We start from the raw sequence: 20,893 nt of genomic DNA on the forward strand, positions 1-20,893 counted from the left end.
TGCTGTTCAGAACTTCAAATACTGTCACTATATCATAATGCTATCCAAACAGGGCAAGTATTACAGACTTCAGAGATGAGTTTGTGCCTCTGTTTCTCTCTGCTGACAGAGTATAAAGGTTGTTCTGCATGTATAGCATTTCCTCGTCATATGTCATATATTAATGTTCCTCCACAATCACTTTGCTATGGTGTTGCTACTCAAAACAAATTACACTATCTAGGTTAGCTATCAGTAGTTGTGTGAAATACATTTGATAGAGGGGATAGCTGCAAGGTGAAGTTACAGGATAAATGTTTAAATTGTCTACCTGTCTAAGCATGTTTCTCATGTCTAGGCATAAGTGTTGCATTTTTTAGGGGGGCTTAGGTGTGCAGCACAGCACAAATGTAGATAAGAGAATGTAGGCTACACCTTAACCAGACTACTTTGTAGTGCTTCAAACATACAGGTTTCCTCCATTTCACCATGGGGAGAATAAAAAGGTGAGGTTGCATAGAGAGATTCAGCATCTTTATGTTCTTCATTTAAAGCGCACAATTCATCTTTGTCTTCATGGTAGGAAAAGGCAGGGCTTCTGTTGTGTGATAGGTAGACACAAAAAGCTGAGGGTGTGAGCTGGCCAATCCTGTGCCACACTATAATGGTTGCTATGCGTGACAAAGAAACTCACAGAAAACGTGCCTTGTGATAGACTTAAGGTCTGTGGCAGAAGGGAGGTATGATTCTGTTTGGCTAACAAACTGGACACTCAGCAGAAATGCACATATATTTATGTGTGTGCAAATTTTGAAAGGAGTATCTTGAAAAGCAAAAGAGAGACTTAACATCATTTTAACAGAACAAATACAAAGGCATGGAAATACAAGAGTTGTTGAACCTGTTTTTTCCTGAAGGCTGTTAATCTTCAGTTAATAATGCCACCCTTCCTGGCACTCTGAATGAACAACAAACTCCTACTTCTTGAACTGCTTCATTCCTACCCAATTGCAAAACAAAGGTGGTAGCCACATACACTCCCTAACTAAAGTAGGCAAAGAAGATTGAGTAAAAAGTGGATGCACCATCTAAATCATAAAATCTCATCACAAATTTAAAGCATCACTTCAAGTATTGTTTGTTTAAAGTGACATCTGTATGTCTTGGATGTAGGGCAGAATCATACAGCAGGCAGACAACAGGCCGAGATCCATAAAGGGAGGAAGGGAGGAAAATCTTTTTGCCTGCTGAACTAGACTTTTGGTATCTGGTTAACTGGGCAGATGTGTCATTCAATGTAACATGGCAATGAAACCTTACAGCTGCAAGGAAGTCATCTTGGTGTGCACAGAAACTCACCAGATGTGAGCCTGGAAACCCACATGTCCTCCTTTAGCATCAGCGTCCTTATGTACTTACAGTCTGTGTGTACAACAAGGAAGAAGTCAGAGGATTACATTGAACTACTTCAGTACTACCAGTGTCATAAGTTACACATGGAGAATAGCTACTGAGAAAAAGAGGGAGGGGTTAAGCTTAGCATGCTTACACTACTCATGTGTGACAGAGAGACAGGAAATGCAGACCTTAGACAAGTTGTGTTAAAAGCTATGGATTTGGCAAAGCAGCAAAGCGTTTTTTTCTATTTTAATGCTTTGTCACACTCACAAATTTACTCTAAAAATGCTAAGGGCTGAACAGCACGAAAGAAAGTTCCCTTTAAGTGTGCTTTCTCTTGGCCTATCTGTCCTGAGTTCAGACTAAAGCTCAGTTTTCAGTTCCGAGTAGCACTAACCTTCCTGAAACATGTACCACTGTGAGGCCCAACTATTTTGAAACAGAGGTGCATCCAAAAAATGACCCTACATTTTTGCTTTGTCTCGGTTGGCATGTTAGATTCCTGATCATAACTTTTTGAGCAACTGTAATGCACAAATTTTATTTTTTACAAAAATGTGCCTCTGGTCCTGCAAAAAAAACAAAACAACACGCTGATAATTATTTTTCTTAATGAATGTTGTCTAAAAATGGCGCTAACAACAAACTGTTATCATGCCCTGACTGCTAGATTTCCTTTGAATCTCACCATGTGGCAGTTTACAGTCTTGAAGTATATTGCAGGAAGTTCTTTGTGAATTAGTCTGAACCCTGAAATATAAAAGGTGTGTAACAGGATGTGGTTAAAGAGCTGCAGAGCCATACAGTAGAAGCAAAACTCCACACTTAAGGTAACTATACTGGTGGACTTATAGCAGATACAGACTGCCTGCCTGACTCTTTATTGCTGAATTTGTAATTTCTCTTAGCAGCAGACAAGAGATTTGTTTTACATATGATGCATTCATTGATAATGTAGATATAACATATAAAAACATCAAAAAAGCAACATTATCACCTTCTTAATGGGAGGATTTAATACAGGATTGTTAGACTACATTGGTTTTAGCTAGGTGTACCTAATAAACTGCCAGCTGAGTGTGTGTGTGTGTGTGTGTGTGTGTGTGTGTGTGTGTGATGCTTAAAGTTGTCTGTAGAAGCTGTCAGGACAAAGTCCTGGCTTTAAAACCGCAACTTCTGACTTCTGCTATTTGTGTCATCTTTTGTCACCGTCTCCTTCCGCTTCATGCTGTGCACAGCTACAGAGGAACCTTTAGGTGTGCCACACAAACATCTTTCTTCTCTGCCCAGAACTCAAATGTTATTCAACAAATATCAATCAAGCAGCATTAAGTCACATAACTGTTGGGGAACAAATTATACCATCACACATGTATGTAAAAACTAAAACCCATCCTTTTCATTTCTATAAGTTTAATAATATAGTATACAACAGCAACTAGTCCAATTCTTTACTTTTTTAATTTATCTTAAATGCTGAGCTTACAGAGTCTGTTTATTCTTGTCTTTTGTGTATCCTTGCAGCAATAGATCGTAAGCTCTTTCTAACTAGAAGCAGGAAATTAAATCTGGTTGCTTTCATTTTCATATATTTTTGCCGATAACAACACAAGTCTTTAATAATAGCACTATTGTTTTGAAATGTATTTTTGGGAGCCTATAATCCCTTTGATAGGGCTTGTGCCCAGACATGGTAAGTAATAAAAGTGATACCGCAGCATGTCTTACATGGTTATGCATGCACTTTACACAATTACTACACTGACCTAAGGTGAGTTCTCCTCTTACACTACATAACTGTGTAATTATACCAGCATGAACCTTCTCAGTAAAGAATAAAGGGCAGCTTTAAACTTTGATCTTTACAGCCTTGCCACTTTTAAGAGTTAAATAGTACACTAAACCCCTACTGACATCAAGAATGCAAATTTCAGCTACAATATAAATCTGTATCACCGTGGTAAGAGGCTTCAATATAACAGAATTGTAGCTTTGAAAACAGCATCACGGAAAATATGCATGAAATCATATGTTTTAACCCAGAGCTAATGTTTGAGCAATTTATGCTTTTAACTGCAAACTGTCAGTATGTACCAGGTTCCAATACAACTAGAACACAGCAAACATAATGAATAAAGCAGGGCAGGATCAGTGATGGTGAAATTGTAAAAACTGTTAAGATAATCAGAGGTTAATAATAGAGGCTGTATGGGATGTATTTAGATATAGAAATAAGAACTAAATTGGGGAAGTTTCTCATAAGATGTTCAGGAATTGAAGTAAAAAAACTCCTACATTTTTTGGTATGTGCACAAGTATACGTGATGTTTTACGTGTGAAAAACACTACAGCAATTCATCACTTAGATGAGCCAAATTGAAAAGCCAGCATAAATAAAATAAACGAAAGTTAGTCCAGACATCCTCCAACACAAGACGACAGTGGTACAACTCGAGCAGAGCCCCTTGTAGTGCACTGCTACTTCTGTGAAGCAGCAACATCAGTTTGGCAGCAGAATGTCTGGCATAAGAGCTTTCTTTGAGACTGTGACAGATTTAATCAACTACTGTAAAGTCTCTGACCAGGCAAGCTCATTCATAAATAATGGTGAGCAATATATCAGCCCTCTTGAGATGCCTGGTGCTTCCCCATTAGTCCATTATCACAGTATGGCACAATACTGGCCCGTGCTGCATTAATAATGAGAGCAGAACTGTGGGTGTCCGGCCGAGGCCAAAGCCTGCATCGGCCTGTCACACCCATCATGCCGAGGACCCAAATTGTCTGTGTGATCTGACCCACAGCGTGAATCCCCCAAGGTCTGTCTTTCTGATTCCACTGGGTTCAACCCTACATAGAAACAGTCTGTCACTCTATAATCTGTAGGCAGCAGATGTTACAGGACGAACACCTGGAGTTCTAAAATTTTCTCTATGTGAATTACAGGGGCTTTCTGTTAGGCTGTCAAAAACATAGAGCTATAAAATTGCAACTATAAGGACAAAAATAACATTTGAAATATCAGCATTAAGGCCATTTTTGGATGCACATTGTGGGAAACATAAACACAATCAAAATTAGAACTTTACCCTGTAAAATATGTTTGTATCCTTAGCTCCCAAGTGACATTTGACCATCATCAATTCTTCAGAGATTAATCTTTCCTTTTTACTCTCATGCAAAAAGCATGTGCATAAACTCTATGTATCTTTGTAATAACTTGTCTGATCCTCTATTCACACAAGCTTTTCAAATACCAAAAACAGAATGCCAAATGTTTGTCAAACCAACTAGCAGATTTAAAAGAAAGTGCAGTATTGATTGCTGCCCACAGCCTTTTTACAAATGTTACTGTTATACAGACTTTGGGCAAATCTAGACAGCAGTCTATTTAAACACACTACCTATATTATAATGTGTACTACGATATCTTTGATGAGCAGTGGCCCATTTTCACAGTAGGCAGTTTTCTCTGCACCAAAGTCATTGCTCATGTCAGCTCCCACTCAGGGCAGGATGTGGTTGTATACACACAGCACTTTCAAAATATCTTCTCAACAGCATTGTCTCTCCTTTTATAGTAAAACCCTTGCTCATTATGCCATGGGCCACAGTGAGGGACTCACTGGATGAATATGTGTGCCCACATAGAAGCAATTCTTTATCAAACGCCAACATATGTTTTGTGGGAGGGGGGTTAAACTAGGGGTTTTTTTTAATGATCAGTATCAACTACAGCATCAAACTGTAACATGTCTGTAAGCCTTGAAAACATTCAACACATAAGAAAACGAAGACAACAAGAGTACAAGCCAAAGATGAATTATATAAACTAACTGAACTATTCAACTAACCTGATGTCCATGTTAATAAGTACAGGAAATAGGAAAGTCAATCACTGGTCAATAAATAGTCACCTCTGTTTGTGCATTGGCTCAACCTGCACTCTCACTCAGGATATGATTCTTTACTCAATGAAAAATATCTGATGACAGATGGGGACCTCTAGTGACCAAAAAGTGACAAAGCACAGAATAAATCTACATCACCTGTAAAATTCCACTGACTGCCATCTGAGATTTCTGTTCAGAACTATCAGCACAAGAAAGCAGCAGACATGATAGGCCAGGTCTACTCTAGATACATACAGTAGCTGGTAAAGGAACCTCCTTTTCTTCTATACAAATCTGCAATGAAGGTGGTGGAACAGCTGGATTTTCTAATTATGAAGCTGAACACAGACTGTGCGTAGCAACACATAGCCTTTTGTCTACTCCTTGGCTCTGTACTACTGGTAATATTTGAACTATGTCTCCCCCTCCTGGAAGAAATCTTAATTGAAGAAAGAACTAAACCTCATTCCCATCATAATGGTTTTTGAAATATGTGTATTTTTATTTATACTACACAAGTACTAATTGGGAAAAATTATGGACTTAAACAATGCTGGAAAGAAACTAGTTTTAATGCTAACATCAAAACACAAGGAACTTTGTCGTATATACATACTACCATTCCATAACTACCAGAAATTTGGGTTTGAATTAATTTACATACTTCAGCCTGAATACTGCATTTTAAATTGCAACGCTTGTTAACTATCACTCAAAACCCACTAAGCTGCACAGAAATGTCTGATGAAAGTTAGAGCATGGTCTGAATGCCAAGACTCTGTGGACAGATGAGGGTGCTGTTGCTGTGACAATAATAGCTGTGGCAGGGTCAAGTGGGAGTCTACAGTCTGCAGATGAGGCTCCAGCACCCAGCATTTATCCCAGCACTTCACCCACACCATCAACACCGCAGGAGACAGCGCTAATGTATAGTGTGCTCGACCCACATGCTTAAGATATAAGTCATATAGAATCAGGTTGCAGAATTAATGTGTGTGTGTGTGTGTGTGTGTGTGTGTGTGTTATTCTGGAACACATAGCTCCTCCTAGGATTTCCAGAGGTGGAAATAGAGATATAGATGTGCATGAAGTGAAACAGGAACTAATGGTTTCAGAAAGAGGCTGGAGCCTGACAAACTACTGAAAAAAATAACAACAAATTGTCAAAATTTATCTGTTATGTCTTCATATAATTTCATCATATTCTACAATTTATATTGAGACAGAATTTATAGGCAACCAAAACTACTTGGATAACTATGTAGCAAAAGTCATCAGTTCATAAAGCTTAGTTTTATAATTCAGCTGTAATGCCAAGAATATTTCTCTAATGTTAGAAACTATCATGGTAATAATGTAGTTATTGTCCGTAGGTCTTTGAATGAATATTCATTCCCCAATTAACAAATATCACATACTTGCTGTCAACACCAGCTCAGGCTGTGCATACTTGTGGCAACCACTGCCTGCTCCCTAGCAACCTAACCTCCACTGCCTCCCATGTGTCCTCCTGGATTAGCATTTCAGGAATTTCTGCATGTGGATTCAGCAATATGAGTTCATTACTTTTATGTATCCCCTGCTTTGTTAAGGATTTTGAGCTCACTGACAAATCAATGTTACACTGATCTGTTCTGGAGCATTACATAGGCAGAGCCAAACCAAACTCTCATGCGTATTACTGATGCAGTAAATGGGTACAATAATGGGAGTTTCCAGGATGACTTAGATTTGACCTCTATAAAATGAGATATAGCCAACATTCAGTGAGCTGAAACATTTATGCTTCCTGACAAGAGTAGAGAATGTCTGGAAAAATAATCATATTCTTATATGGCTGAGGTCAAATAGTGTGTTTAACTGCAGATTTCCTTCTGAAAGCTATTTCCATTGCACTTTTCAAATCATCCTGTGCAGCCTCTTTTGACGATGTGGCATTTAAAATGTAAAGGAAACCAATTTTAATTTCATTGTAAAAATGATCTTTTCATCCATTCAACAACAAGCTAAACCCTGACACTCCCACAGAAACATCACCTGTCCATCTGGATCAGATGTTGGGTCTGACTTTAAGAGGGTGAAAACTCATTAAACAGCTTTATGGCTGAACTTGGAATTAGCATGTTCAAGAGAGCGAAGCTTTACGTTACCTTTGAGCAAGACATCAAAGACCACTGCAGCTGCTAAAGACAGGCCTATGCATGTCAGAGTTCCACAATTAGCTGATACAGCTAATTATTCAAAAACTATATACAGCATAGGCATTAACAAATGCATGTAATGCTTATGTTGTTCCAGAACAGAAACAAAATACTATCAGTCATCCTGGATTTGACATCTTTAAAACAGTATGACCTTTCTTATTGGTGAAGCAAAGAAGGAATTTCATGTGGTTCTGTATAGGGTTTCAGTGAAGAGAATAGTACCCCTCAACATAATCCCCACCCCCTTATAAACACACTCCTACCTCCAAAAGTCAGACCCTATCGCTCACAGTGCAGTGTCATTTCACAGAGTGTCAACCCACCTCTGGAATTTCAGAGAGGACGAAAAGGAAGCAAATTATGGGACATAAAGCATAGCTGCTGGATTCAAGAAGATTTTTTCCCCCTGGAGGAGACTTTGACTTTGCGCTCTGGAAGTGCATGAAAACTAAGTATTTTGATGAGTGTAAGCCCCCAGGAGAAATAGTCGGAACACCCAGCAACCAAAGTCAGCCCCCGTGGGAAACAGAGCTCTCTGGCTGCTTACACTGACGAGACATGCAGCCATTCACCTTTGTCGGTGCTCTTTTTCTCCTGATCTACATCTCCTCTGGAAGTGCAGAAGCCCACAGGTAAGTCACTAAAGTAGCTCAACAGAGGATTTAATATTGCATGATGTGTTTCTATCTGAAGATATGCAGCAGGTGTAAACCTTCCCTGGAGTTTTGCTCATGCTAGAATGAAAAAGTATAATGTTAAACACATTTCTATGTACTATCACAATGTAGTAAGTCTGAAATGCACTGATGTCAATATCAATCAAAAAAAATGGCGTAATCTCTATGGTATTGGCTAATACAATTTGGTTTACTTTATGTTTCCAGAAAAAAAAAAAAAAAAGTATTACTCGCACTTTAAACGCAAAATCCTCTACATGTTTTTTTTTTTTAAATGGATCTTAATGAGTAACACAAACCCCCTGTTTCATACTGAATTATGAGCTTCAAATCTTTACAGGGAAAACTGTTGTTTTGATGGTATGTACACAGTGCTGCTCCAAAAGATAACTATGCAAGCTATGACAGTGTGTCTGCTAAATGTGGCACAGCAACTGAAGAGCACCTGACACACTTCGGAGCCCCTCTACTGTGCGCTATTCTGGTTGATTTCTATGAAGTCTCGGATTCCTCCAGTCCCACTGGTGCCGAGGCTGCTTTTAGGATGCTGCTCCTGTGACACCTAAACATCTGGGATATTGAGTTTAACACTGAGACTTTGAAATTTGAGATAATCACAGTTGACATAAAGTCAGATTTGAATGTATGCGTTTGATACTGATTCTCCAAATATTTACATATCAGGTCTGGTGGTAAATGACTCCTTGACATATTAATTTAATTTACAGGTTAAAAATACACACATGTAATGCAATCTTTGTGTACTATAGGTTATTTTGAATGTAACACTGGCTGACAGCAACTACAGTACAGTAGATTCTTATTTGACTCCAGTACACAAAGTCAGATGAAGATCAAGTTATAGTAAAAAAAAAAAAAAAGGAAAGGAAACTGGGTTATACATGAGGCATCAGTGTGCAACTCAGGAAGTGTCTGATTAGTGTGTTTTTAGTCTACAGCTTTTCAGCTGGCTGTAGTTTCACAGGGAACATTTCTGAGTGAGTCTTTACGACAGTTCCAAACCAAACCAAAATTATGAGAATTTAAAAAATGACGGGAACATTTTTCTCCTAAATATGTTTGAATTTGTTGTGACTTATCATCAATGTTCCCTTGTCAGTATAAGAAAATTTAGCTTAAAGGCTGGTTAAACTTTCCATGAATTACCCGCTATGGATAATAAATTTTGCTAAGAGAGTGAAATTACAGACCTTGCCTCTCTCCTCTCTTCTTCTAAAAAGGCACTACAGACAAGTCCTTACTGGAAACCAACCAGGTGTGTGTCGCTATGGCAGAAGACTGGAGTGTTGCTATGGCTGGAAGAAAACTAGTAAAGGACAGTGTGAGGGTAAGATCAGTTCAGACTGATACATACACAATGTTTTTGAATGAGAAAAAGAGAAAGCAAACTAATTTACTGCTATATACTGATATATAATGTCCCAGCATCTCTTGCTCTTTTCATGAGACATATTTTCCTAACCGAGAAAATGACAAAGGAAATGACAGTCTAGATTGAAAAACCTTGCCTGCATAGTAGAAATGTGTGGTTTGACCACAATCCATCACCCTTAAACCATTGATGGTTCTGATGCTATTTTCTTCATATTAAATGTTTTACCAGCCCAATGTGAGCACGGCTGCAAGCATGGAGAGTGTGTTGGCCCCAACAAATGCAAATGTTTCCCAGGATACACTGGAAAGACATGTAACCAAGGTGGGTATTTGAGTCCAGCGAAGAAACTAGAAAACATAGGTCACACTGAGTGCAGGATAATCTAATTTCCAGCTGATGACTGCTTTACTATTTACTTTTAGGTATGTTTTATGTATAAGCAAATCTTAATCTTCTGTCTAAATTACATGCCAGAGCTTTGAAAAAGTTTCCACAGGTAAACTATTGCAGGTTACCTTTTTTTTTTTTTTCAGATCTAAATGAATGTGGCCTGAAACCTCGTCCCTGTGAGCATCGCTGCATGAACACGCATGGCAGTTACAAGTGCTACTGTCTCAATGGATACACTTTAATGCCTGATGGTTCTTGTGCCAGTGAGTCCCATCATGGTCGTAGCCATAGACACTTTGAGTAGTAACACTGACAATAACACAATTGCCACTTTTGCATATTTGAAAATTTTTTTCCCATTTGTGCACATGCATATAGATTCTAGGACGTGCTCCCTTGCTCACTGCCAATATGGCTGTGAGGAAGTACACGGGGAGATTCGCTGCCTCTGCCCATCTGCTGGGCTGCAGTTGGGGCAAGATGGGAGAACATGTGTAGGTAAGCAACCACGCACACACAGCGGCATTATTAACACAGTGATTTAATGTTTTTAATCTAATGTAATCATGCGAAGAAAACCCATGTCAAATATGATTCATAATTAGAGACAGACCCAAGCAAGATGTAAGTAGAGTGAAAAATCTGAGTCTTTATCAAAATAAGGGAACACTGGACATATTGTAAATGGATGTGGAATTGACTTTGACTTGGCTTGGGACTTTTTGCATAGTGGAAAAATTCTTAAAAGATTATGTTATGTGGATTTTGCATGCTTGGCTTCTAAATCAGATGGATGCAATTAAGTTACCATTTCTTCCCACAAAACTGCTTGAGCTGTGACAGAGCCAGTCTGATATAGTGATCGCAAAGGGATAGTAATGTAATAGTTTAGGAGCATAAAATTTAATGATTACCATAGATGTAACACACTCACAAATGTGGGTACAGCATAAGCACATTTTCACTAAGAACAGCACATTTTCCCAGACATACTGTACCGTAACAGATAAATAATAGTTCCTCATGAGAGAGACACATATTTAGTGTATCTGATAATGTTGAAACAAGGAAAGTACCCGTTTTTTTCAGTCCACACTGGATACAATGGCCAGAGACACAGAAACATTTGAAAATGTGCATACCTGTAGATAAGAAAATAACAGAATCAATATGAAGGTTCATTTATTAATTATATTAGTAGCTCCACAGACTCTTTGGTGCAGTATTACATTTAAAATCCTTACTAATGCTGGAATTACTATTTTTGGCTTAAAAAACATCTTTCATAGATCATTTCATTCATGTGTTATGTTTAAGCTCAAATATAGCCACAACAATTTTAAATGCTTTTTTGCTGCAGTCTGCCTAAGGGCCCCATCAAATACAGATCAGCAGTGTTGCTAGTATGGAATTTAGGGATCTGCCTAGTTAAAGATCATGTTCATGGTGCACAAGATACATAAGATGGTGATGGCCTGCTTCCTGCTAGCAGATGAAAAACAGCAGCTGGTGTTCAGTGGAGTGGGGTGTATCCACAGGACAATAGTCATGAGTTGGAAAAAGCCATTCTGAAAGAGCAAAATGTGAGAAGGTTAAAATAAAGGGCTGATTTCATGTTTTGTTTCCCTACAGACATTGATGAATGTGTTACTGGGACGAACCTATGTCCATACAACAGGCAATGTGTGAATACCTTTGGCAGCTACTACTGCAAGTGCCAGGATGGCTACGATTTGAAATATGTTGATGGCAAATATGACTGTGTGGGTAAGGTATACAAGTTTTTTTTTATTAAGGGGAAACATTAGTGATCAGTTCTTCTCCTAAATGTACAAATAGGCTTCTTCCATTTCCAGACCTTGATGAGTGTGCAGCCGGCACCCACAAGTGCAGCCACCATGCTGTGTGTCTGAACACTCAGGGATCCTACAAGTGCAGGTGCAAGTCTGGCTTCAGAGGCAATGGCTTTGAATGTTCTGGTGAGATCCAAGATCTGCTACACTAAGCTACATCTTCATTTTAGAAGTGCTTTTCAAAACATGTCAAATAAAGGAACTCACAGTACATTTCAAAAACTTTCTTTCCCTTTCCCGGATGAGAGTAGCCAGCCATATAGGTCAGTGGCAGTTTTACTGCCATATATTTCATTTGGACTCTTTAAACATCAGCAACCAGATTTCCTGCCAAGGCTAGTTTCCTGCTTTCTGACTCCATGCCTCTTTAAATATGGGAGCAAGAGAGAGCCTCAGATTGAAAACACACCTGTGTAAATATAACACTGTATGGCAGACAACCATCTAAAAAAGAATGGGGAAAAAAACACACAATGTTGTATTCTTTGAATCCAGCCCAAATAAAAACAGGTGAAACTTCCAGTAGCCAAATGACACAAAATAGTGTAACCCAGGGGTTTCAGCGTAAATGAAGATGCCTTTATTTTGTTGTAGTCAAGCCGTTTTATCAGAGATCGTGGGATGGAGACAAAGACAATGCAGATGCTTTCCTCAATGGTGAGATGCTGTGAAATCCAAACCTCTGCTTATGCTGTTTATTCCCTGCCCTGGACTGTTTTCATCCCTAATTTTGTCTACTTATAAGAGCGCATCTTCTCACCCTCTCCGTTGCTTTCACACAACTTACAGTACATAGCTCACATACAACACAACAGCTTGATTTGACTAAGACCTGGAATCCTCAGCATGGCCCTTTATATGCAGAAATGGATATGGATGTCACTGTCATGCTTTAACTGCATGGAATTGGCTATTTATATTTGTTATCTAACATGTTTATTCCTTATATTAGTGCTTCAGAAGTATGGTATATACAAACGTTATTAATTAACAATGCAGCTGTAAAACAAATGACAAAAACTGAGTCCTGGTGAGAAACTGTATTTCCTACCCATGATTGCAGATCCACATGTCTAATGTGACTCCTCTTCCTGCCTGCAGCCATCCCAGACTCCCAAGTGGGGCCTAGGATTCTGGGAGGTAAGCTGGATACAGATGACATCAAAAACATTATCCCTGAACCGGTCACAACACCACCTCCTAAGATCCATCATCAGCCTTTTGACTATGATGGGGAAGTCTACATTGGCACCCGGACCGAGGAGAAACTGGAGGATGAAGTTCCAGAGGAAGAGGAGGAGGAGGATGAGGAAGAGGAAGACAACCAGCTGAGTCCAAGGGGAGATGTTTTCAGTAAGTGACCTTTTGTTTGGCTGTCTTACAATAATTTTATTTCTAGTATGCTATTCTTGGTGGTCCACAATGCATTAACCATAAACAGCCTAAAGAAACTGCAGAGATTTTGTGAATAACCTGAATCAATGCATTGATTATGAGACATTTATAGCCGTGAAGCATATATACGCATTCATGCAACGACTTCAGGCCCTTTCATCAGCTTAAAAGAAAAGAGTGGGCAGTGTGGTCATGCAGTGGTATGCATCTCACAGAGAAACCCCAGAAATGAGGTTACCTTTCACCACTAATCTTGGTCTTTATGGAAACACCCGAGTCTGTGTAAGAACTCAAATAGCAAGAGGAGACAGGCCCCAAGACATCCATCACCTCCAGGGAGGAATTTCACTCTGTCGGCATGTGAGAGCCCAGGGATACAATTCGTCCTGGGCGTGCTTCCCATCCCCTTGGAGGGGGGTTTAGGAAGGGGAGGGATGTTACAAAGCCTCCAAGCCTTTTATTATGTTTTCCCCAAAACAGATGTTGTGCAAACAGACTTGTCCCTCAGTAGGAAAGTCTTTCATCAGCACTTTAGAGCTCTCTAACACTAGCCTGTTCTGACTGAGCAGGTTTCAGAAGCCCAGCTGTCACTCGTCTGGCTGTCTAATGCTACTTGCGATGGGGGTGGTTTGCTGCAAGAGCTTAAAATGCTTGGGGGACTGTATCCTAAAGGTTTAGTTCCATCTCCAGACGTGAATGACAGCAGGGCAGGTCTACACCTGTTTGTTAAAAAACCCTCTTACTTTTGTTTCATCATGCTGCATAATTTTGGAGTGTTTTAAGATCACATGTTTTCTTATCTCTTTGTGCTTTATCAATATATTGATTATGGCATTTACCTTTTTTAACAGTATCTTCTCTTTCACTCCTTAACCACAGTATCAGAGGATTTTGAATCAGTATTTGGCCCAGCAACAGAAATCAAAGAATTCCCAGTAGAACCAGTTGAGGAAGGTAACAGAATATCACTTTGTGTGTCAGTGGGATATAATGACTATTTACATGCCTAAGTTGCTAATTTGCTATAGTGCCCTTTTATTTTCTAGAATTTATCATGGATTGCAACTTTGACCAGGGAGCATGTGAGTGGATCCAGGATAAGGCTGATGACATGGACTGGAGTGTAGCCTACCATGATGATGGTAACACAATTCTGAATATGCGGCAAGATATATATATTTTTATAAGTTAGTTAACATCCATTCATGTTTGTACATTCATGTAGTCACTTATAAGAACTTTAAATTTGCTCAGGTGTTGAGTACTACATGGCCATGAGTGGGTTCCTAGGGGAGCAAGAGGATGTGGCCAAGCTGAAGTTGCTTCTCAGTGATCGCGCCCAGCAAGGACACTTCTGCCTCACTTTTGACTACCGTGTGGTGGGCCGTAACGTGGGCACACTCAGGGTGTTGCTCGATAACAATGTTTACCCAGTATGGGAGCAGAGCCAAAGCAGAGGCCAAGGCTGGCAGAGAGAGCTTCTTGCAGTTGCCTGGCGAGAGGAGGCCCCTCAATCTGTGAGTCATATTTTCATTTATAACACATACTGACAAATAGGCAACACAGTTAGGCAGTGGTCAGCACTGTCACCTCATAGCAAGGGGTTTATGATTACCTGTGTCAGACTGGCAGTCTGGTCAGGGCTTTCAGTAGCATGACAATAATAACTCTAATAACAGTGGTATAAGGCTATGCAGTACTTACATGACTATGGATACTGATTAAATTAACTTGGTTCACAGAATGTTTGACAAGACAGCCTCAATATTGTTTACAATGTTGTTTACTACTGGAATCTACAACCTAAAGATGCAATGGTATCAATGTTTTTCAGATTATCTTTGAAGCTCAGCGTGGGACAGGTGTCGGAGGAGAGATAGGGCTCGACAATGTTGTACTAACCTCAGGGCACTGTCAAGAGGATGTCAGTCCAATTTTTTAGGAATTTCCACCTTGGATCAACAATATGAAAATCTCCTCTAAATGACAGATGTCAGGCTTCCTGTTTCCTGTCTGTAGGATGGTCTTATAATTGTGGAGTTTCTCTCATGGCTTAGCCATATATGTTGACATAAAAATACGAACACATGGCCTCAAGGGAGGATTATGTGCAGTTAGTGCACACGTGTTTACTTCATCACCACGCTGCTACATCGATGCATCCTGTTACAGTGTCTGTCATGATTTTGGGAATAGGTACAGATTATTCAGATCTCATGAACAGGTGAAAATGCAAATATTTCTATTAGATATGTTTAACAGTATTGTGCATAGTTATTTGTTGTATAGGTGATGTATGTGCATTGCTGAAGTTGACTGAAAATAACCTATGATAATAATCTATGTAATGTGAATTCCTGGGTGAAATGTATCTGAAAGTCTTAGATAAATAACTTTTGAAGGCATTTTAGTTTAAATGATAAAAACAGCAGATAACAGCTGTAAATGTTGCTTTCATATACTATACTATTGTATTAAATCACTTTTTTCTAACATTTTCTACCATTCTTTTTTACATGTTGTATGATTTACATGAATGGCTAATCTTGATCATGTCACCTACTGTGGAATCCTACAAATGAACTCTATTATCATTTGAACTAAGTTATTCATGGAAGCGAATGTGGTCGTATCATTGACAGCATGGACAAAACCCAAGGAAAACTCTTTCCATTTTTTTTTAACACTTATGTACTTGTTTAATATATGTAATTACTAGTTATTAAAATAAATAAATAAAATAAGACAAAATAAATGAATAAATAACACATCATATTGGGGGCTCTTGTCACATGTCACTAAGTTATTTGCAAATACAGCTCTAATCTTCGCAGACCTGAGTACTTCTTTCACAGTTGCATTATGGGATAAATCAGTCCAAATGTAGTTACTTAAAGAAAGTTGCTAAAAACTACTGCATCCAGTAACTGAGGTTGTGTGGACTTTAAGACTGGAGCGATGGCAGATAGCAACGAAGTAAATGTCTCCCTCTGGTGGTGGTGGTGCGTCAATAATATATTATTATAAACATACAGTTTATAATAATATAAACTGTTAAAGGCAAGGGCAACTCAGTTTTATTATGAGTTGTAAAATAGGGCGGCTTAACGTGAAACATGACAACGATAATATAATATGTATATATTACATATATATATATATATATATATATAATATAATCATTGATATATATTATATCTAGAAGTTGTACATAGATACATATATCGATATTTATACACTATGGAAGTTGTAAGTGCCTGAAACATTACGTCAGCACGTTGATTAATTCTGTCTGACGTGATCACATGATCAGAGGTTGTGTCGTTAGCCTGTTAGTAGCTAGCTGAGTTAGCACCGAGTCTTTGGATCATCAGGAGACAGAGCGATCTGACGTTATCTCTGACCACGCCAAAGACAGGAGCCGTCAAACGTATGTCACTCATATTTTTTTAAGTCACATCGTCTTTTATTTCTCGTTGGCTTTGCAGCTACTAGGCCCAAACTGTAAAATGCATTACTAACGTTAGCCGCCGCTCCTATAAGTAAGCTTTAATTAGTGTATTGCATTAGCTCCAGCTGTGTTCCCTTCTTTTCCTGGTAGCATAGCTTAGCTAGCACTCAGCTACTAGACCTGTACTTTACATGTGTCTTTGCTTGCGTGTTGGCATGTTATTCGTTTAATATTGTGTTTTCTGTCCGCCACAAACTGAGTCTTTATACATTGTTAGAGAGCTCACGAGTTTATGGTAACATAGCTGCCCTACACCTGGATTATCTGATTGCTTGTCATTGTGTTACAGCTGGTTGAGGGTAAATGGCTGCTCACATCAACATTAAACTGATGAGCATGTGACTGTAACAGCAGAGGACGCCCAAAATAATCTCAGGTAAGACATAAAGTTTCGCAACACCCACAAATATAATGTTCCTGTGGTCAAATGTGAAGTGGTTCATAGGTTTCTATGTATTATTTGAAAATAATATTGGTAAATAATGAAAACTTCACATCTTGTCTGTCCGTCAGCTAAATAATTTCAAAGTGGTCCATCAGGAGTGAATAGCCATGACGACAAAAACATCCCTGCTGAAAGTCATTCTTCTAGGTGATGGGGGTGTAGGAAAGAGCTCCATCATGAATCGTTATGTCACCAACAAGTTTGATGCACATCTTTTCCACACTATCGGTGTCGAGTTCCTCAACAAGGACCTGGAGGTAGATGGCCACCAGGTTACCCTACAGATCTGGGACACTGCTGGCCAGGAGCGCTTCCGCAGCCTGAGGACTCCTTTCTATCGTGGCTCTGACTGCTGCCTGCTCACTTTCAGCGTAGATGACAACCAGAGCTTTCTCAACCTAGGCAACTGGAAGAAGGAGTTCATCTACTATGCTGATGTGAAGGAGCCAGAGAAGTTCCCATTCATAATCCTGGGCAACAAACTGGATGTGACAGAGAGGCAGGTTTCTACCGAGGAAGCTAAGCAATGGTGCCAGGAGAATGGTGACTACCCCTATTATGAGACCAGTGCCAAGGATGCAACCAATGTAGCAGTAGCCTTTGAGGAAGCAGTGCGTAGAGTGTTGGCAATGGATGAAAGAACAGACCACCTCATCCCCACAGACACAGTCAAGCTCCACAGAAAGCCTCGGTCTGCTGCGACTTGCTGTTCATAACATCCAGTATTTATTGCTTAACAATTTGCTGTTATGCCTGTTGTGTGATGAGGCATACAATACTGTAGTAACATCTTAATTTAAACAAATTATGCTACTGGCTTTGTGATTTGTTAAGACTGCTGAGGGTTTGATAATGCCAATATTTGAACTCCTGTTTAAACAGCAAGCTGAAACACTAAATTCATACTATTTCTCAATGCAAATAAAATATGAAAATGTTGGATTTATTCACTCAGCTCTGTCACAGTTCAAAGGCCAGGCTTTAAAAGGATAGCTGAAAAATAAACAAGATTTTGTGTTTGCCCAAACACAGTGAAGAACTAAAAATATGGCATTACAGACCAGAGACAAATGATAAAATGATCCATTCTACCATGAAGGCCAATTATAATGTGACTTAAAATATGTGTTTAGATGTGTACTAGGTTGGGAGAGCAATTATCACAGGGTTCCTGAACATCACTCCAGAATGTGATAATACAGATGAAGTGATGACCTGTATATTTATATTTAAAAAATAATGCATAGTTAAATAATTTATATAACCTGTATTACATAAGCATTTTTGGGAAGTAGGTAAGGCACAACTTTGTGTAACTAACAAAGCCTTTTGTGATTATTGTACCTTTAGTTTTTGTTGCACTTTCTGCCTAGCAAACAAATTATGTGCTGGAAGCACTGAGGGACAGGATTCCTAACAAAATTTAAATAATAAAAAGCAAAGTTAACATGCATGGCATATGGTGTATTTATATTTCTGGAAGCTTTGATATTTTATAAACTATTTTTAAATTATTAACAGAATCAAACTACAGAATCTCCTTGAGGAAAGTAATGAAATAGTCACGATTGAGTAAAGCTTTTGTCCTCATTGTTTGGGTTTGTTTTAAATAATGATTTGGATCATTTTAACACTTAACACTTTATATTTGCATTTTTCCTACTGCTTAACATTTTAACTGGTGAACCATCATCAGGAGCCATTTATTTCAGAGCTGTACTGCTGGTATGTCAAATGATGAATAAACCCCTTTGACAATTGTCACTTGAAGCATGTTTAGTAGCCTGTAAAGTCTAAGTTGATTTCTTATCCTAAAGTTAATCTTACAATTAACTATGCACTTCAACAATACAGTGTCTAAACCAGTAGATATCACAAAATACCCATGTAGATAAAACACCAAGCCCAGGTCTATTAAGTCATGAGTAGAAGTTATTTGTTACTGGTCACAGACTCTAGGGATAAGTTTTTGAGTCCCAAAGTCTTTATGTGGATAATCAAAATACAGTAGCCATGCTGTAGCAGCACATCACATGCAAAAAAGAAACAAAAACTAGATCAGACAAAAAAATTTATAGAAAATCTACATTTGTGATGGGTACATTCTTTTTTAAACAGGACAGGAAATCATCAAAATGTATTATGTGTGTGTATATACAACAAATTGACAAGATGCAGTGAAATCCCTGTGCATGTGACATTAACCCAGGAGATGTTTCTTTCCAAGAAACTGGACTTTCCTCTCAAAAGCTGTTGAGCGGATTGGTGCGTTGATTTCATAGAAAGGATTCATTGCAAACTGGAAGACAAAACAGATTATTCAAATGCTTAAAAAAAAAAAAAAAAAATCAGTAGACCAAATGTTGCCGCATGCTAAGTTATTCAAATAATATGGAAGACTTACCTTAATGTACAAATCATACACATCATTAAAAAAGTTTTTGATTCCGTCTTCTTGTCGCACATCATGCAGCATGATGAATCTTATATGTATGGCAGATAATTAAAGATAATAAAGCTATGCCATCACACTCCTTAAATAGGACTAATTTCCATAGACTGTTGTAAATTTACAACTCAATATCATTGGGGCTACAACTAAGATTTCAAAAGGAAACATCATTTCCAAGAACCTAAGGTGATCTCTTCAAACTGTTTTTTTTTTATTGCAAATAAATCTCTGTTTAAGAAGCTGGGTTGTGAAAAAAAAAAAACATTTTCCTAAACAATGAATGATTAGCCAATTATGAAAACTATCCAAGAATTTTCTTAGTCAACTAATTGTTTCAGTTATCTTGTATTATTAGATTACTGTAACCAAATTACAGATGTTCACCTCAGACATTAGTTTGGTAAACATGACTGCCAGCCATATTGGCAATATTGAAATATGCAACAATTGCAATATTTTCAATGTCACTACGATCACCACTATTAAAGAACTGTGGTTACTCTGCAACAATGTACACAAACAATTAATACAGTACCAGAAATTTAAAAAGGAAATAATCCAATTAAATTGAAAATAAAAGGATATGTCCTGCAGTGACAAAGGCAGAAACAAACCACTCATTGAACTTGTCCACAGTTTTCAAGTACATGTTGTTGGACAGCCACATGTTTTCATCCACCAAATCCAGGGCTGCATGTGCAATGAACTGATTCAGGTGACGATGGTCGTCCTGTGGTCAATGACATGGTACTTAAATAGGAAAAGTTGTATTTGAATTGATGCTGGTGTTATTAATGAAGTCATATTACCTTGGATTCCGGTTTCCCAGATGGTAAGAACTCCATCTCAAATACAGGATTGTCATGATGACCAACCATGACAAAGTAAAAGCTTCCGGACATCGTTTCGTCTTCTTCGTAGCCAAAGCCAAATGTCTCTAGAATCAATTCAAACCAAACAGGTTAAACAATGACATCTTTTCAAATATCCCTCACACCACTGATCGTAGACCCCAGTGTAACGCTATGCACAGTTGGCCATAGGCGCTTGGTTTCATTTAAACCCTTAAGTGACTCTTACCAGACTAAAGTAAACGTGATGGCAACAGAAGGACTACAAAAATCCAGCATGAGAACATCAGGGACAGTTTTTTAACACGATACAACAGACCTTTGTTTACCTTTAGCTAGATTTTGTTTCCTGTTGAGCAGCAACAGCAGTCGCAAAAAGATGACGACATGATTAAATATCCAAATATGCGGATGTTATCTGACAAAAGTTTTCTCTTAGCTTTACATAA

General features: G+C 38.5%; 3 protein-coding genes across 5 annotated transcripts; 2 read left to right on the plus strand and 1 right to left on the minus strand.

Annotated features, from left to right (window-relative positions):
* The first annotated feature begins 7,766 nt into the window (after nucleotides 1-7,766).
* egfl6 (EGF-like-domain, multiple 6) lies at nucleotides 7,767-15,551 on the plus strand. Of its 2 annotated transcripts, XM_026295846.1 has the most exons (13): nucleotides 7,767-8,106; nucleotides 9,393-9,499; nucleotides 9,776-9,868; nucleotides 10,081-10,200; nucleotides 10,316-10,435; nucleotides 11,570-11,704; nucleotides 11,794-11,916; nucleotides 12,385-12,447; nucleotides 12,892-13,143; nucleotides 14,065-14,139; nucleotides 14,232-14,327; nucleotides 14,440-14,702; nucleotides 15,020-15,551. In XM_026295846.1, exons 1-13 carry the CDS (start codon nucleotides 8,033-8,035, stop codon nucleotides 15,125-15,127), a joined length of 1,629 nt encoding a protein of 542 aa, XP_026151631.1. In that variant the 5' UTR covers nucleotides 7,767-8,032; the 3' UTR covers nucleotides 15,128-15,551. The 2 variants fall into 2 exon arrangements, with proteins under 2 accessions (XP_026151631.1, XP_026151632.1); XM_026295847.1 differs by lacking the exon at nucleotides 12,385-12,447.
* Nucleotides 15,552-16,485: 934 nt separating this feature from the next.
* On the plus strand, nucleotides 16,486-18,905 carry rab9a (RAB9A, member RAS oncogene family). The gene is made up of 3 exons (XM_026296104.2): nucleotides 16,486-16,615; nucleotides 16,986-17,072; nucleotides 17,210-18,905. The coding sequence occupies exon 3, from the start codon at nucleotides 17,249-17,251 to the stop codon at nucleotides 17,855-17,857; it is 609 nt and encodes a 202-aa protein (XP_026151889.1). The 5' UTR covers nucleotides 16,486-16,615; nucleotides 16,986-17,072; nucleotides 17,210-17,248; the 3' UTR covers nucleotides 17,858-18,905.
* Nucleotides 18,906-19,195: 290 nt separating this feature from the next.
* On the minus strand, nucleotides 19,196-20,876 carry trappc2 (trafficking protein particle complex subunit 2). 2 transcript variants are annotated; one of them, XM_026296105.1, is made up of 5 exons: nucleotides 20,774-20,876; nucleotides 20,403-20,530; nucleotides 20,179-20,323; nucleotides 19,546-19,631; nucleotides 19,196-19,440 (listed from the first exon to the last, which is right to left on the minus strand). In XM_026296105.1, exons 2-5 carry the CDS (start codon nucleotides 20,493-20,495, stop codon nucleotides 19,342-19,344), a joined length of 423 nt encoding a protein of 140 aa, XP_026151890.1. In that variant the 5' UTR covers nucleotides 20,496-20,530; nucleotides 20,774-20,876; the 3' UTR covers nucleotides 19,196-19,341. The 2 variants fall into 2 exon arrangements, with proteins under 2 accessions (XP_026151890.1, XP_026151891.1); XM_026296106.1 differs by having other exon boundaries at nucleotides 20,674-20,802.
* Between the last annotated feature and the right edge of the window lie 17 nt (nucleotides 20,877-20,893).

Source organism: Mastacembelus armatus, chromosome 21 (assembly GCF_900324485.2).
Source record: "Mastacembelus armatus chromosome 21, fMasArm1.2, whole genome shotgun sequence".
Taxonomy (NCBI): Eukaryota; Metazoa; Chordata; class Actinopteri; order Synbranchiformes; family Mastacembelidae; genus Mastacembelus; species Mastacembelus armatus.